The 17,452-nt window shown below is 39.3% G+C and overlaps 1 protein-coding gene across 1 annotated transcript in view; it reads left to right on the forward strand.

The window, feature by feature from the left end:
- Positions 1 to 17,452, forward strand: part of SPATA17 (spermatogenesis associated 17) — an 83,236-nt gene that overhangs the window by 11,300 nt on the left and 54,484 nt on the right. The window contains exons 4-5 of the mRNA XM_024575942.4: positions 1,171 to 1,221; positions 8,928 to 9,031. Of these exons, the coding sequence (XP_024431710.2) occupies positions 1,171 to 1,221; positions 8,928 to 9,031 (155 nt within the window). The remainder of the gene's footprint in view (positions 1 to 1,170; positions 1,222 to 8,927; positions 9,032 to 17,452) is intronic.

The raw sequence follows: 17,452 nt of genomic DNA on the forward strand, positions 1-17,452 counted from the left end.
CATTGTGTTCATTTGTAAATAACATATTGCAGCCAACTGTTTCTTAATTGCTCAGACTGGTGACAAATAATCCGGCCCTGCTGCTCAGCACAGACAGTTTGCTGTGGGTCAGACCAGGCAATTCAAACAATACTAATTACAGTGAAATTCTTTTATATAAACCCCTGCTTGCCGTAGGGAAGAAAACCCCTGTATAAGAGGTCAAGGCACTTACCTCTGATTTTGCCTGAACGCCTATGACCTGGGCTCAAGTGGTAACAGTCAGGTGAGTTCTGATTGAATAAAAGGAGATAAAGTTGTATTTGGGTTTGGAAAAAAATATATATTTCATTCCTTTACTGTTTCTTGTCCTGTCATGAATGCTGTCAATTTTGCATTTTTAATTAAAGGATGGGACAGATATAAAAGCTTCACTTGAAACAACACGTCATTGAAATAAATTACGGTCCCAGAGGGCTATTCGCTGCAGAGGAGATACGTGTGTTAACAGACACATGTGTCTCTCCTGGAAAGAGCCCAAGACTTCGGGAAGTCTTCCCTGTATCAGGGGATTTGCTGTAACATGATGTCATTGTATTTATGACTTTATGGCGTTAAAATGAATGTTAAACGAAACAAAATTCCCCAGGATTACTCAGGAGGCTGCGAAGTCTGTACCATTTTGTACAGATGGTTGGAAGGCACAGTTTCGCCCCATCACTGCGTACATATCCTTGAACGATTTCGACTGAAGACAGCATTTCTTTGAATTTTTCATTAAACCAGACGTCTTGAAATATGAATTCCTTTTATGTTCCTGCGAGTTTTGGCTAAAAGAGCCCCAGTGAATAAATCATACAATACTGCATGTCACCAGCACTTGTGAATATTTCTGCTTTGTTATTCTACTCTCGGCAGAGCGCCATTGACCACCCAACTCAGCGGAGAGCATTTGATGATCATACATCTCCATTAGCTCCTCGTTTGACTACCATAGATTTCTCTGGTTAAGCCTGCATTATGTATTAGGGAGCCTATCTCTTCAATCCAAAGTTTGATTTCACTTTTCTAAGCCTAGAGCTCTTATTATGTATTATGTATCAAGATTCTTATCTTTTATATGTAAAAACAGGCTGCACTGTCTTTGTGTAACTGAAATGTATGCCATCTTTTTTTTTTCCTGATTCGCAGATAGCATATTATGCTATGAAGATGAATATCTACAATGCAATGGCTGTCAGGGTAAATATTTCTTCACTTGTTAAACAAATGAAAAGTCAATTGTGCCTTGAATTCGCTTTTAATAAAATGAGCAAACCAGAATAATGCAAATTTGATTGATATGCTAATGGTAAAAGAGAGGGAAGAGTACATAGTTAAGAAGTTAGCTAGACTAAATAATCTTGGCAGTATTAAAAATTAGAGTAAAATGTAAAACATGTAATTATCAATGCTTATGTTTTAGAATGTTAAATATCTCGGAGGTGTAGCTGGAGAAAGACCGTAAATATTAATGAAGCAGTGCATTAGTCCCCATGTCATGGAGAATATTGTGATAAATAGATGAACATGGCCCTGGGATATAAGATTCCAGCCCAATACAAATCAATTAGAAGTCATTCACTTGATTTAACAGTAATAACGTTCGTTTCCAGCTTAGAAGTTTTATTTCTATCATTTCTATGTTCATTTTTATGTGTTAAAATCCTAATGGAAAGCTGAACTTCGTGATTACGAGGCTGGCTTGTTTTTGCACAGATTTTGAGGAAGCAAAAATACTTTTTTCTTGTCTCAGACAATATGGTAATAGCTTAAATTGTGAAACTGTTATAAATGGAGAAGGTGCTTAAGCAAACTTCATTAGCCTCCTGAAAATCTGCATTTCCTTATTATGTTTTCTTTCACTAATCTGCTAGTTCCACTAACCGTGGATTTCATGCGGGATGAAAAAGCCTCTGAAAGACGCGTGGGGCACCACGGCAGGGGAATTGACATTGTAGTGATTGCTTTCGCTGCTCCAGGAAGGGTGTCTGCTCTGCAGGTGTGAGTGCACTGGGACCCTGGCTCAGGGGGGAGTCTTCTGTGTCTCTCTGTCCACCCCTATGTCCTGTAGTTTAGAGAAAAAAGAATCAAGAGAAACAAATGGATCTTGCTGCTTTTCCAGAGCCCCAGGCACAGACTCCGGCTGCAGGGGGCTGTTGGCCTTTCCTAGTAATACAGTAATATAGGAGAACAATTCGGTTTTTCTCTTTCACGTCCAGATTGCTGCCGTCTGGGAGTTCAGGAGATTTTTGACTCTTTAAGTCAAAAGACTTAGCCTCTGAGCCTAAAACAGTATTAGATTCTTTCATCCTGCTTACCTCTTGTCAGGTGGGTCTGCAATGTCTGCAAAGTCAAAAGCAGTACATGACTGGGCCCCTAAAGCAGCTGATGACGAAAGACTTAGATATGTTCCCAAGTCACCAGAGGCAATACAGGCACAGAGAGCAAGGTTAGAAAAATGCATGCTTTCGTTCATTATTTAGCCCCGAATCTCCATTTTTGAATTCTGATCTACTTGAATCATTAAGATTCCTTTTACTTAGACTAGGAAACTCTAAGAAATCCACATCAATGCCAGCCACTTGGAAGGCAGAGTTTTTGGCCTATTCCAACATCATCATAGAGCTACATTTCCTAACAGCATTCCCCAAGGTCAACTTACTTTGATTAATGTCAAGGCCAAAGTTGACATTAAACTGAGACTTATGACCCTGGACAATGGCACAGTTTAAAAGATCCACCCACCCTTTTGTGTTCTGGAAATAGCTCAATGCAAAAAGAACAAAGAAAAATAACATCAAGCGTACTACTGACGTTCGCATGATAGGGTACCCAGTAGGAAAAAAAAGGAGAGAGAAAAGGGGGGAAAACCTATCTGAAGAAATAATGGCTGAAAACTTCCCTCACCTGGCAAAGGAAACAGCGGACATGCAAGTCCAGGAAGCAAAGAGGCTCGCACCAAGCCACACACACGTACATGCACACACTGGAGTACCACTCAGCCAGGAAAAGGAACGAGATCTTGTCACCTGTGACAACATGTATAGACCCGGAGGATATCATGCTGAATGAAATAAGTCAGAGAAAGACAAATACTGTATCATTTTGTTTATATGTGCAATCTAAAAAACTAAACAAATGAGCAAACAAAACAGACTCCGGTACAGAAAAACTGATAGTTGCCAGAAGGGGAGGGGGATGGGCAAAAAGGTGAAGGGGATTAAGAGATACAAACTTAGAGTTATAACATAAGTCACGGTGGGGGGGGGGTCACGTACAACAGAGGGAATACAACCAATAACACCACTGTCTTTGTACGGTGGTGGGTAGATACTGGACTTTTTGTGGTGATTATGCTGTAAAGTATAGAGATGTCAAGTCATGTTGCCCACATGAAACTCATATAATGTTATATGTCCACAATACTTTAATTTAAAAAGAGCTTTACAGTCCAGAATGAAAATAAAAGCCTCTTCCCCACCTAACTTAGATAAGAGGCACAGACACTCCCCCTTTTTATCCATGGCAGGGCCAGACACAGCCCCCCACCCAAGGTTCCATTCTTCACCTCGTCCATGATTAGCTGAACTGCTTGCCCCCATAGAGCAACTGGAAAAACATGCTCATTAACCAAACTCGGGTTAAGCTTCTCTCCGCCCCCCAGGTCCCTGAAGTTCAGCCAGCATGGAGCATTTCCTGAATACCTCCTCCTGAGAGCAGGCTGCCTTCAGGGTCACGCCTGGTGCTCTTACTATCTGTTACGCTGCCCTTTTATTCCACTTCCCTGCACAGGTCCTTTCGAGCCTCTTTTTATATCTTCCTGTAGCAGAAGAAATATTTTGGTCTAATTCTTGTAATTCTTGACATGCTAGCAGATGTTGTGGTCAGAGCATCCTCTCCACTGCAATAGTCCACCGCCATCCGAGCCCGCAGCCCCTCAGCCCTCCTCCCTTGCGAGAGTCCTTCCAAACAAAGCCTCTCCTTGCCACATCTGGGTTTGTCACTTACCTGACACATTCCCGGAGAGAAGAATAGAGGTCGGAATGATCCACTGAAGACGTCCAGGAATTTCCATGAGGCTACATGCCGTCTGTAAACACTACTCTGGGAAATTTATAACAGAAACGCTTCTCTAGCAAAGGTGTTTAAAGACTTCCCGCAGAGGCTTGAGTGAGTTAACTTGGTAATAGACTCTATGTTCCTTTCCCAGGAGTGAGGCTCACGTGCATTGAGGCCAGAGCCATGGCCTAACAGTGGTTAACGCTCAGTAGTGGTTGATCCCAGTGACCAGAACTCAGCTCCTTTGGAGGCGGACTTGGATAGATTTCTTTGTAAGCGGATTTTTGCAAGACGGCGCTCTGAAAATCTTGCTCTCTGAAGAGACCAGTGCATGGTGTGCTCATTTGAAGAGTACAAACATAATTGGGTCCCGGCAGCTGACATTTTCTTTCTCCCATCTGCAGCTTTGCCTTTCCAGTCCATAAGCTCCCAAGCAGCTTTGGTCACAGTAACTAGCCTTTAACTGGTCTAAATACGGGTGGTTGTGAGTGTTCGAGAGGAGGAATTTCTAAGAGTAACAGGAGAAGTCTATGCAGGCAATAACGTCCAGACAGATGTAGTGACCAGATCATAAGTAGGCCCTTCACACGCCGCAGAAAAGAGACAAACCCCGGTATGAATTTGATTCATAGGCTGAGCCAATTGCAAATTACACGTTGACTATTGACTCCTCACCTGACAAATAAATTCTACTTAATCTTCAAGGAGGCTAGGGGAACATTTCCGAAAGAGAGAACTTTGAAAAGTTTATTTTCAACCTGCCCTTTTCTAAATAGATGTCATTTTTATAATGAATAAATTACAGGTTGTGATTTTAATGTTGTAATAGATATTCATATTCTGACTTGCTGCGTTTACTTTTTAAAAGGGTCACCTTTTCTCTAAAGACTTTACGATCCCCCTACCCATGTGGAATTGATCGCTCTCTCTTTTTATGTCCCTATTTTACCATCGACACACTTCTGTGATAGAGCTGTGACATTTTATTATCCTTCCTAATTTACATGCCCGTATCCACCCCCCACACACACTGTAAGTCTCTTGGGGCCTGGGTCCTATCTTCTTAGTCTTTGTATCTGCTTTCTTGGCTTATACAAGAAAGGTGGTTAAATAGATGTCCCCAAATGAATCAATAAGTGTTGGCTCTATCTTCTTAGAGCTCTGGATCTGTGTAGGAAACGATTAGTTTCTAAAAATTAATCCAACTTTTACCAACAATTATCCATTTTGTTTCCCACTTGTTTCTCAAATATTAAAAAAGATATGAGAAATGATTACATGGTGGCTTTAATTAAAAATGTTAAATCCATCGGATATGTAAGGCTCCATCTCAGCCTCCTAAATTATTTACAATCCTATTTTTTCTATCTATATAATGCTGTGAAGGATTTGCGTTTAGAATAATGACTCCAAGATTAGATAAAGATACATAGGAAAAATAATTCATGAAAAAATATTGTCAGTCCCTTATATACTAGGCAATATGTTAGCTTCCAGGAATACAAAATGTACAAAATGAATAAGACACAGTCTCATTCACACAGAAAAAGATATGTCAAAATATTAGCCTAAGGAATAGAGGGGATGGGACTATCTACACAACCATGAATGTTTGCCTGGTGATGGCCAGATACTGAAATGTTCTATCATCATCAAAATAGTCTCTCTTCCTCCCTCCTACTCCTTCCAGTACCAAATCATTGCAAAGTGATTAGACAGGATTGTAGAAAAACAAAGTGGGGAGTCAGGTAGAGCGAAGAAACAGAATATTAAAGAGAAGAAACTGCAAGTGGAATAATTATCCAGAATTTCGGCTATGTCTTCTACTAGCCGAAAATATCTAATTTTTATATATTATGTGTGTGTGTGTATGTGGATACACACACACACACACATATATGGTCATATATATGTGTACACACACACACACACACATATGCAGTGACACCTAGGATGAAACCTTGGGTATTACTACTGTTTAACCATCTGATCTTTGAAAATTTAGGAAACCCACTTTCCTGTGTCCACTGTGCAGTGTTCAGGAGTTGAGCAGTCTCGTTTTTAAAAAAGTATGATTACGAATAAGAGTTCTACTCATGCTGCCGCAAACATTGAGAGCAGCTTCACTCGGTAGTTATTAGTGAGTTCGTTGTCCATGTCTTCATTTCAATTTTAGGTGAGAAGGCATTGTTTTCCTCTCTTTTGATAACATTAAGCTTACTCTGAATTTTGAAGAATAAAAGTGAACCCAATGGAGGGGTGTTTGTCCATGAGCAGATAACTTTGATGAATCAAGGTTTTGCCATTTGTTTCGGTGCTTAAAATAAACATTATTTATAAGACCACTTAGATTTTGATGTTACTTAATGAGGAATATGCATCATTGATTTGACTAGCTTAAGAGGTCATTTGGAAGTTGCCCGTTAACAAGCTGTAATCTGCTGAGCACACGATGACTTTGTTTAATATCACCTATTCAGAGCTGATCAATGACAATAATTGTTTCACACCAATCACTTCTGAAAGTTGCTAATTACTTTGAAGGACATGAATACTAGCTTTTTCTCTTTTTTTTTTGGAAGTTGCAACCTCTTCACCTTAAAATTAAGAAGAAACATTGTTGGCAAAAGTCACCTTGCCTCTTAAAAGTACTCTTAACGAAAAATTAAAAGTTTATTCTCTAGTACTGGGAGGTCAACAGGAAATTTAGGCAAAATTCAAGATGTCTGGGCGTTGCAGTAACAGAGAGCTGGGTTGTATCCAGACTCTGTCTGCGGTTACTTTTTGCTGGCTACGTGATGTTGACCACGCTGCTGAACCTCGGTGTCTTTCTCTTTAATGCGGGGGCCCCCCGCCCCGTCCACAAGGCGGTCCTGGGAGAACCTGTGCAGCAGTAGCAGGTCACCCGGCACGTTCAGGGAGCGCAATCAATTCTAGAGCCTTCCCTGCCCTGGATGGCAGTGCCTGCACCCGCTGGAAGGCTGGCTCAGTTTCTTCCAGCTCTCTGTACTCACCTCTGACAAAGCCACTTAAAGATTGATTGATTATACTTTAATGTGGGTGAGTTTTAATTTGTTAACCATCACGTACTTATTATGCGCTTTAATACCCAATTGTGAATAAAAAGATTTGTCTTGGAAAGGAGTTTCATCCTGCCTTCAGGGAGCTGTCTATGCAGTTAGGGTATGAGAGGGCTTCCTGAGGGCACCCCCACTGCCAGGTGCCAGCGCTCTGGGCCTGGGGACAAGCCCGTTCCATAGGCTCCTGTCGGCCGTGCCCTTCCTGGTGGCACAGATTTCTCAGCCAGTCTCAGTTTTCATCCTTTCGGTGTCCTCTCTTCTCTCCCATGGTGTGATTTAACCACGCGTTGCTGCCGTCCTTCCTCCCTTCTCCGTGCTCCAGCATCCCTCTCTGTTTTCTGCTACGTAACCTTACTGAGGATGTGATGTTATTTTTGAGTAATAGGTAGCCTCTCCTCTGGCACCAGGTGATATCCTAAAACTTTACCTTGCGTCCTGAGTCACCACTGTTTCTGAGGATGGATTTTTCTGCCAGTACTTTTGTTTGCAAGTGTTCTCTTCTTTAATGCAACCGTCACTGTGCATGCAGTAGGAGGGTGTGAAACATGTGAAGCCATCCAGCCAAGTGTACAACCTGAGGCAACTATTTAGCCTAAGTATCAATCTCCTCTTCTGTTACATGAGGCTAATAATAATCTCTACCCCAGAATGAGACTGCAGTGATTCAATTAGGGGAATCGGGAACATATCCACTTATTTGCATTTATGATTTATATATGTATACATATTCCAAATGATTATTAATTTTTCATTAGTAAAGTGGTTTGTATTAATTCCTCTCTTTCTTTGTTAGTTTCTTAGTTGTAATATGATTTTGGTTAAATTAGAAGGAGATTATTTCTAAATTGAGTACATAATTAAAAAATTAATTTTTCTTTATTTAAAGGATTAATTTCTAAAATAAGATTATCTGAAAAATATTTGGAAAGATACTACAATGTTGCTACATTAGCTTACTATTCTACTTAATTTTACTTTCTAGAATTATTGTCTCTAATTTAATTGTTCTTACAAGCTGTTTGCATATCTTAAATTATTTCTCATCATATTAAAACATTCCTTTAAAATCTTCCCATTTAATATCTCAGATTGTAAAATGTCTCTTAAATGGCCATATTATAAAACAAACATGGAAGATCAGAATTTAAGTAAAACATTTTTTCCTGTTTATTCCTCTTAGCAGTTTTCTCATCTATCAATAAAATGATATGAGCATTCATCTTACAGGAATGTTCCAAGGATTAAATTCATAAATACACACAAACCTTTAGAATAGTGCCTCTCACCTAATAAGAACTCAGTAAATGGCAGCTGTTGTTACTGCTAAAGTATTAAAATAGCATGATGAAGATACAAGACATTTTGTTTAAAAATTGATAGCACTGAATTTGAAAAGCCCTTTTTAAAAACTAATTTCAATATGACGGAATACAATCTTCAAGTCGGTTGGTTATGAAAAATCATAAACCTGTTCAGTCAGGAAGTGCTGAAGCATGTTTAATCTTTCAATAGTTAATTTTACATTTAGTATTTGTGAAACAATTCTAAATGTTTTAAAATAAATTGTATTCTATAGGGACGTTTGGTCGTTATATATTTTCTAATAAATCTATGACTTCAACCTACATTTGAAACCATATATATAGTTAGAGTAGTAGAAAAGCCTTAAATTTGACATGAGTTATCATCGCCATTATTTGTAGAACTATTGACGGTTTCACTAAAAATGGTCCCCGACGCATTTTATCTCTGTATTGACTCCACCAGATCCAGAGATGGTGGCGAGGCTATAAGATTCGGAAGCACTGCTTTGATTATGTTTACTTGAAGGCCTATCTGGGAGCTGTTTCCAGGACCAATGATGCAGTTAGGTGAGTCGTGTGATCACCAGCCTGCTGGTGAAAATCTTAGAGAAGTTGCTCAATAGATGTTGATCGTTACCATAATTTGACATACTTTCTCAAACTCTGTGACATTTTAGACAGAAATTTATTGATAAGATAGAGATATAATTCTATTTAACTTAAAATGTATTGTTGTATATTTAAATATCTTGTACTCTTTACTATAAATTAGGTTATATTATGCCTTGGTTCTATGAAAAATAGTTTAGCTTCAGTAAAGTTAATTCATTGAAAATGAATGTATCTATAAAATGATTCTGTCAGATATGAAGCCTTAAGTATCAGCCTCAGATGTATTTTGAGAAGCACGTTCAATAGCAGGAACTTGCATCTCAAACAAAATATCACAGATCATAACACAGCGAATGACTTGGCTGCCAGGTTTTATCCCCTTGAACTCCTACAGAAGCTCGATATAAATTGCCAGTACACAGTGAGCACTTACTGTATACAGAGTGTTGTGCTAAGGCCTTTATTCTCATTATCGCCTTTGATTTTCACAACCGGTGCAGTTGGCATTATTGCCTTCTCCACAATTCAAACGGAAATATTTTAGTTCTGCTTTATTATGCTTAGGACTTCCCTCTAAGTAGTAATTTCTATTAGACCCTTAACTGAGGTAGAAATGTTTGTATAGATATTTGATAAAGAACGAATAGTTATCTTAAAGTAAGGCTAAGCATAGAATGTAGACAATGCACTATTTCTAATTAGTTATTTGGTCAAATTCTGTGAAACTCATTCAGAGTCAATATCAAGAGTAATTTCTATATTAATTTTCTTTAATGAAACCCATTCACTTACTTTTGAAAGATGTTATAATGCTACTCAATAAGAGCATTTATTTTTACTCAACAAATAAGTGTAAGTGAAACAGTGGTAGATTTTGCATTTTGATACATGAAAAATATTCGAATCCTAAACGAGTAGCTGTGTTGTAGATGCACCTGGCAGGTCAATGGTCAGGTGCCTCCATCAGTGGGCTGTGGTGTCATTCCATTTATTTCCAGTGTTTGAACACAAAGTAACTTCCCAAGGTATCTGTTGCGAATCTGCACGGGGAGGCAGGACTGCAGACAAGGTGCAGCTCCGTGAAGCTCTAACACATCATGGGCTGTCAGGTCAGCCTTGTTGTGCTGTCCATCCTCATTTAACTATCCCACAAGATCTCTTAATGAAGTTAAGCCCCAAGTTCACTGCAATAATTCTGTGGCAAGAGTTTGTGCAATGTAACAATTCATCACTTGTCAGGAAGGCACTTTTAGTTTATACATTTAATAAGGGCATCCTCGAGCTTGGTTAATTAGAAGTGAACAGTTTGCATATTTACTAAATGCAGAGTGTCATTGCCACCACGGCCTATTGCCTGCATGAATTATTTCTCTATCTGCAATAAACAGCTGGGTAATTATTACCGCCATAATCAGATAAATTCCTTCTGCAAGGCTTTTCTTACATGGCAATTCTTTGAACTCATCCAAAGCTGAACAAAATTTATGAACTCCAGCAGCGAGGCCACTCTCTCATACTCCGCTGTCCCTGTTCCCTATTTCAAGGACATAAGTGGGGCACCATGGACATTGCATAAACAGGGACAATGAATATGATTGCCTAACGATCATGTTGCACAAACCCCACTCTAAAATACAATATCCTGATCTCAGCTGACTACATGATAGCACTTTGGCTTTCTCTGATTGTAGCCAGGTGACGGGCTCCTTCAGTGAGGGTTCCTGTGATGATTTTGCTTTTCCAGAACCGAATTAGTCTGTAATGTTAACTATGCATGTGAATTTTTTTCCTGTGGTATCATTTTACATGTGAAGATGCAACAGTTACAACAACTAATTTGGTAGTGTTTAGGTAACATAGCAGAACGTCTAACTTAAAATATAGTTATATTCTCTGGTTTGAAAACAGTCTGTACCTTATCCATAATTAGTAATTAATGGCATAATCCATATAATCACTTTCAGTATGGAATGATATGAACCATGTGACCAAAACCTTTTCACATATTCTATGTATTTTTAACAAGAATGCACTACCTTTAATAATTTGCTATTTTCAAAAAAAAATTTAAAGCAAAGCACATAAAAAGGAAAATGAGCTTCATTCCCAAGGTAGAATTAATAAAAGGAAAAAGCTTATTATACTGGGTATAATTTCTTTACATATGTATTAATTATTTTCAAGTTTAGCTCTTGACACAGTGAATTGCAGCAGGAAAACGCAGAATGGTAACTCCAGTGGTGTGATTGAAATGTAGTTAGTTAAGGATGTCCCCATGTGAGAATGGAGAAGCCATAACGGTATATCCCAAGAAACAGTTTTTCTAGCACTAATTCTAAAAAAAAATTGCACCTGTGAATCTTTAATAGGACACACTGAGTAATGTAAAGGGCAGTGACTTATGTAACATATTTTTAAACAGCCAAAAGCTTATCTGAATTTTATATCTATCTTTTTTCTTTTTGTGGAGATATGTGGAGGGGGGCAGGAAATGGCAGGGTATAGCATTAAATTGTTACTCATTTGAAAGGAAGGGACAAAAATATGTCGGCTGGTGGACTTAGCCTTCCTGTGCTTGTCCAGTTTGGTGGAATGCATGGGTGGGAAGTTCCTATCTCTCACGTGGCATAGCTAATCTTCTGATAGGAGAAGGATGGAAGGGAGTTCCTTCCTGTTTGTTTTCCTGTTCAAGTCTGTGGTATGGACTGGTAATGCTGTATTTAACATTGCTGATTGATTGTAAATTTATATAGTGGAAACCAGAGTCAGGAACCCGAGAGATTAATAACATACAAACTTGTCAGTCGCACTCAGAGACGTGTTTGAGTTACTGCGAAAGTGCGCTGAGAAATGTAACTATTGCTAAAAGCCCTTTACAGTACCTCTCCAGCAGGCCCTCGGCCTTCATCTTCTCTGGCCTCTCTGAGGCAGACAACACCGTTGATGACTTTCTACTCTAATCTCTCTCGTAACGTGAATTGTTTGACACCACTCTCTCTGGTTTCATTTTAACAGTTTCTTCTCCACGTCCTCTCTGGACTCACCTTTACTCACCGGGTCAGAATACCAGGGTGCCCTCTGCAATGCACTCCCATTGTCACCCCAGATGCCCTGGCAGCCTCAGCCGGAGACCTGTGACTTCAGCTGCCTCTTGTATTCTGGTGACTCACAAATGTGGATGTTCCCCGGCCCAGAATTTTCCTCTGATTATTCATTGTAGCCACCTCGGACATGCGCAGACACCTCGAGCTGAGCGTGTTCGCATATAAAATAATTATTCTCCCAAATCTATCATTTCTTTTCCTAGCTCTCTGTTCTCTTTCCTCATCTGTCTATTCTTCTGCTGCTGCCTGAAAGATTCTTCTAAAGTGCAAATCTGATCGATGTAATTTGTTATATTTCCTTCCTTTTAGGGGTTCCATAGTAGGAGATGATGTAGGGGTCTTAGAAACCTGTAAAATGTAAATACTGGGGTGGTATTTTAGAGTATCTTCTTAGCATAAGAACTAAGCAAACTGAAAATAAATACTTGCATCATTTTATTAAATAGTTATAATACTTAAAAACATGGATCTTTGAGGGAAAATGTTAGCATATGTCTTAGTCAAAGTACTACTGCCGAAGGAGAATTTCTAGTGTTTACGTATGCCGAAAAAAACAGAACTCAAGTGATAAAGAGGAAATGTATGCAGTGGTGTCATACTGAAAGAGCAGTGAATTAATAACTTTAAAAAATACTTTTTATTACCATGTTGTAATGCTTTCCAGCTTTTCCCTTCTCGTTTTCTTCCTGATCTCTCCTTGTCCTCTCTCAGGAGTGACGTGGGAGACAATGGGGAGAGACAGTCCCTCCAGCCCAGTTTGCTTCTCTCGCTCCCTGTTCTTTGTATGACGGCTTCGTGATCTTTTCTTGTCCTGCCCAGCGATAAACACGATGAGGGTCTGTTTGGCATTCACATGGAAGTCATTCCTAGGACCGATTATAAAACAACTCCTCCACAAAGAGTTCTCTAAAACTCATTAGATAATTTTCTTGAAACGACACGCGAGGTACTGCTTTGAAATACGTTCACGTCATGCTGTGGTGCCCTACTGCTGCACGACGGCACCAGGGTCAGTTGGGAGACGCCCTTGGCCCTTGCTGAGTGGCTTGCGTGCAAAAGCAGTGGCAATCATTCTCATTTTAAAATGAAGGTAACACTTTGGAAATGAGAGGCAGCGTATGCTTGGTGTGCAAACACACAGTACATGAGATCCTGTGATTCTTTTCGTCTGATGTAGGAACTTGAGCTACTCAACTCTGAGCTCTCCCCCAGACCAAACGTCGGTGGCTTGGTCCTCGCCCCCCACAGCTGAATCACTGTGAAGATAGCAGGAAAGCCCGTCTTGTGTCTCCCTCGCCATCTGCAAAGCCACTTCCTCTCACAAAGAACAGGAGCCTCGTTAATAATACCTGCCCCACGCCGACCTCAGTGGAGTGTTGTGAGGATGAATTAACGCCTGCGAAGCCCTCGGAGCTCCTGAAAATGGTGCACAATGTAAATACATGTCATTATTATGCCTATTAGTGAGCTTGGCTCAAGGCTGCTCTCAATTATTTGACATCATCTTCGTTACCTAAAAGTTTACTTCCGTTTAGAGAAACTACCCAGAATAGTCAAAGGAAAATAATTGTACAGTGAAATATGTGCATATTTCCAGAAAGAATACTGTACAAAAGAATTCCTTTCAAGGAAGTTTATTCAAAAGAGCCAGAAGAAGGAAAAAAAACCTGATTTTCATGAATGATCTTTGAATGGAGTCTTATTGCTTTTTAAAATCATGCAAAGTAGGCAAATGAAATAATGGAGCAATTGGATAGTCCCTTTTTATGATCAGAGTGCAGTCATGGTATTGTAATTTTACAACACCCACCATTATCATCTTCTTTTTCTTTCCTCCCTTCTCAAAGTACCTCGTCTATAGAGGACAAATTTGCCAGCATTACCCTGAGAAAGTCCATTCACCCTTGCTTAGGAAGCCCTTCTCTATTCTGGTGCATTTCCCCACTTTGTGTTGATGGGTCACGTCTACCAAGGACGGGGGGAACCATCCGGCCCCATTCCACTGCACTCCGTCCCAGATCTCTCTCCAGAGAGCCTGCCCATGCGCAGCCCAGCTCCAGTGCCACTGCGTCCACCAGGCCTCGTCTGCCCCTCTAACCGGAAGCGAGCTGAAGCACGCCTATGTATTTCTTCGTTGACTCTTTCTGTCTATGATCTAGTGATTAGCTACTTCATTTGCAAGGAACATGGAGATGGGGACTGGGCTCTCCACATCTTTATTTCTTTTAATATTTTAAGCATACTCGAGACTGCCTGACTGAATCAACAAATAACTGTCAATTTCCTCGTGATATTTACTCTTAAGGTAGCTTAGACATTTTGAAGAGAAATTCAAAATGCAACACAAATTTTCAGGAGTAACTAAAAAGGAGAATGTATTCGCATGGCTCTCTTCCATCTCCTGTGTCCCACCGATCAACGTGTACCCCGGGCCTCATGCCTCTTAGGAAGCCAGAGTCCCACTCTGCATCGTGGAATTCCATCCGTAAGATGCACCCTGATTGGGAGAGAGAAAGGAGGAGATCGTGGAGGGAATTTGAGAAAGTGTAAGAGATTCATAATCCTGTTGAATAGATCAAACAAGGAGCGTGGTTGGTACCTGGCTCAGAGTAAACATTCAACAATAGCTAACACATGTAACCAATGCGCCAACCCTACTCTGAGTGCCTAACGTAGATTAACTCACTTCATTCTCACAATAACTTGATGAGAGAAGATGCTGGTACTAACGTATTTGCGTTTATTTATGGGGAAGGATCCTGAAACTCAGAGAATCAACAGCAGAGATTTTATAACCAAGTCTCATTTCAGAGCCTGTGTCCTATTCTGTGACCTGCTCCATTATGTCGCTTCCAAGTGGCTATTACAGTTTTTATTATTATTGCTATATGCAAATATTTTATTATAGACAGTATAGCAAAATATATTCAACTATGTACGGCTTTACAAAACTTTCAGTAATTTTTACCTTTATATTTAAACTACTGTCACAAAGTGCTTCATCTCGGGTATGGCAAGAAGTCCTGGGAATTACCCAAGAGTCTCTAACTGTGTAGTAGGAAACAGCATCACAAGGGAAATGTGCGTGGTCATTCAATAAAAATGTCTTCTGCATCATATGGCTTCTATCAAGGTAACGACAGCTTGGTGTGGAGTTAGAGGATCTGTAAACCTAAGTAATCTAAGTCCCTTTCTGCCACTAATTTGTTCCTGAGCTTGTCATTTCATCACTTCATGTGTTTCCATTTGTTAAAATAGGGTAATTAGTAACTCCTATCCCGAATACTTCACAGGATTGTTTTTTGGGTTTTTTTTTTTTTTTTTGAGAATAGAAAGAATACATCTGAAATTATTTGGAAAAATTTGAAGTATTTTAAAAGTACTGAATTCAAAAACCCCTGAATAAGAAAATAGATATTTTTCATAATTTTGTAGAAATCCCTAGTTAGAGTGGTTTTCATCATTTACTCTTTCATGGGATCTTAATTTGTATTACGCCCTTTACAGTGAGCTACAGCTTCATCCCTGTTGCTGTAACAAAAGCCTGTGTATCAAGGATACATAATGTATTCAACTCTCCCTAGTTGGCCATTTAACAAAGACTCCTTGACATACACATAACTCTGGTGTTCAGTGTATCTGTACACTCTCAAATATGTCAATAAATCAATTAGCGATGCAAGACTGATTCTTTTTAATAACTGTATGAAATTGGTAAATTAATTACTTTGCATTTTGAGATTACCCCAGTTAGTTTTTCTACTGCATTGTCCACTGTCTTGGATTTATTTTTAGGGCTCCTCAGTTCCTTCTGGGTTCAGTCTGTGTTTTCTTTATATGCTAGAAACTGACATTCTTACGCATCTCTCTCAGTTTCGGCTTTCCTCGTCAAGCTCCCCAAGTACACACTGTTTATATTTTACGTTTCCATATCCTGAAGATGGACTGTTTATTCTCCTTGCAATAATTTACAGCTTTGATTTTGTGTCAAGTCCTGTGTACTTCATTGTACCTCACTTGTTCTTGTACGTGTTCATTAGATTGGGCCGTTTTTCTTTCTCGGGTAAGATCTCATATTCATGAAATCATTCATAAGGCACAAACTTCTTTGTAGATACATTTTTTAAATTTTTTCTGACTGCTCAGAAAATCACTACTTATCTTTGGAGGGACTTAAATTGTACACAGGCATATCTGAGCAATTACCCTAGTAGTGGTAATTTTTTGGTTATTTTAAATTATCTTAAAGACTCATAAGAGGAAATATAAAAGAAATGCTTATTTTCCCCCATAGTATAAAAAGTAAAGTTGAAAATTCATAATCTGTTCCATTCATCATGTAACATATGATTGTTCTTTTTCCTGGTAAAAATTCTCATTTATTCATAAGGGACTGCCTTGAAATTTGTACCTTAAGGACAAAGAAAGGTCAGCAGTCCCTCCAACTCCTGGTTCTTTGTCAAAAATGGACACAGTTAATGAGGTTTGTTTGGTACAGAACAAATTCTCAGACACAGATAGAGATCCTTTCAATGGAAACAAATTTGTTTGGCTTTACCAGGTTACTTAGCGATTAATAATAGCCTTGCGGGCGCAGGCCAGACAGGTCGGCGGGCCCGCTGGCCAGCACAGTCTGAGGGTGAAGCTAGCCCAGCGCCGGGCGCAGGAGCCCCCAAACACCAAGCACAAAGTAAAACAGCCTATTTCCTGACTCCGTTTTCATATTAATAAGCAATTTTCAAGAGAAGGGTGGCAAAGCGAGGGCCACGCCACTCCAAGTAATTCATTTATTTTGCAATTTAATCTTACGTTGAAAAACACTGCTCAGCCGCAGTAGCAGAGCATGGTGATTTTTACACGCCAGTGTGTTTCATAAGTAACCTTGTCTGAGGTATTGGATTAGTAGCATTTAACAGGAAGTTGAAACAAAAATAGTTCTAGACAGTGAAGTAGAAATGAGAATTTTTTCTTCTTTTTGGAATTTCCCCCTCTCTTCTGATATGTTTGAGGTAAAGACTCAGATGATTCACTTAAAATGAATTTAGCATATGTATAAAATCCCATCACACTTTTAAAATTAGCCCACTAGTTAGTATGCAAAATAAATGATTAGAGATATATAAATAGAAAAACAAAATTTGCAGGCAATCAGAAGATCAAATGTTTTCTTGAGATATTTAAGCAGGTCCAAAATAGTTAATCTCCAACCAAAGAAGTTAATATAGTAATTCACTTACTTTGCATTTGATATAGTTTCGCAGTTACTGGATTA

Source organism: Desmodus rotundus, chromosome 10 (assembly GCF_022682495.2).
Source record: "Desmodus rotundus isolate HL8 chromosome 10, HLdesRot8A.1, whole genome shotgun sequence".
In the NCBI taxonomy this organism is placed as follows: Eukaryota; Metazoa; Chordata; class Mammalia; order Chiroptera; family Phyllostomidae; genus Desmodus; species Desmodus rotundus.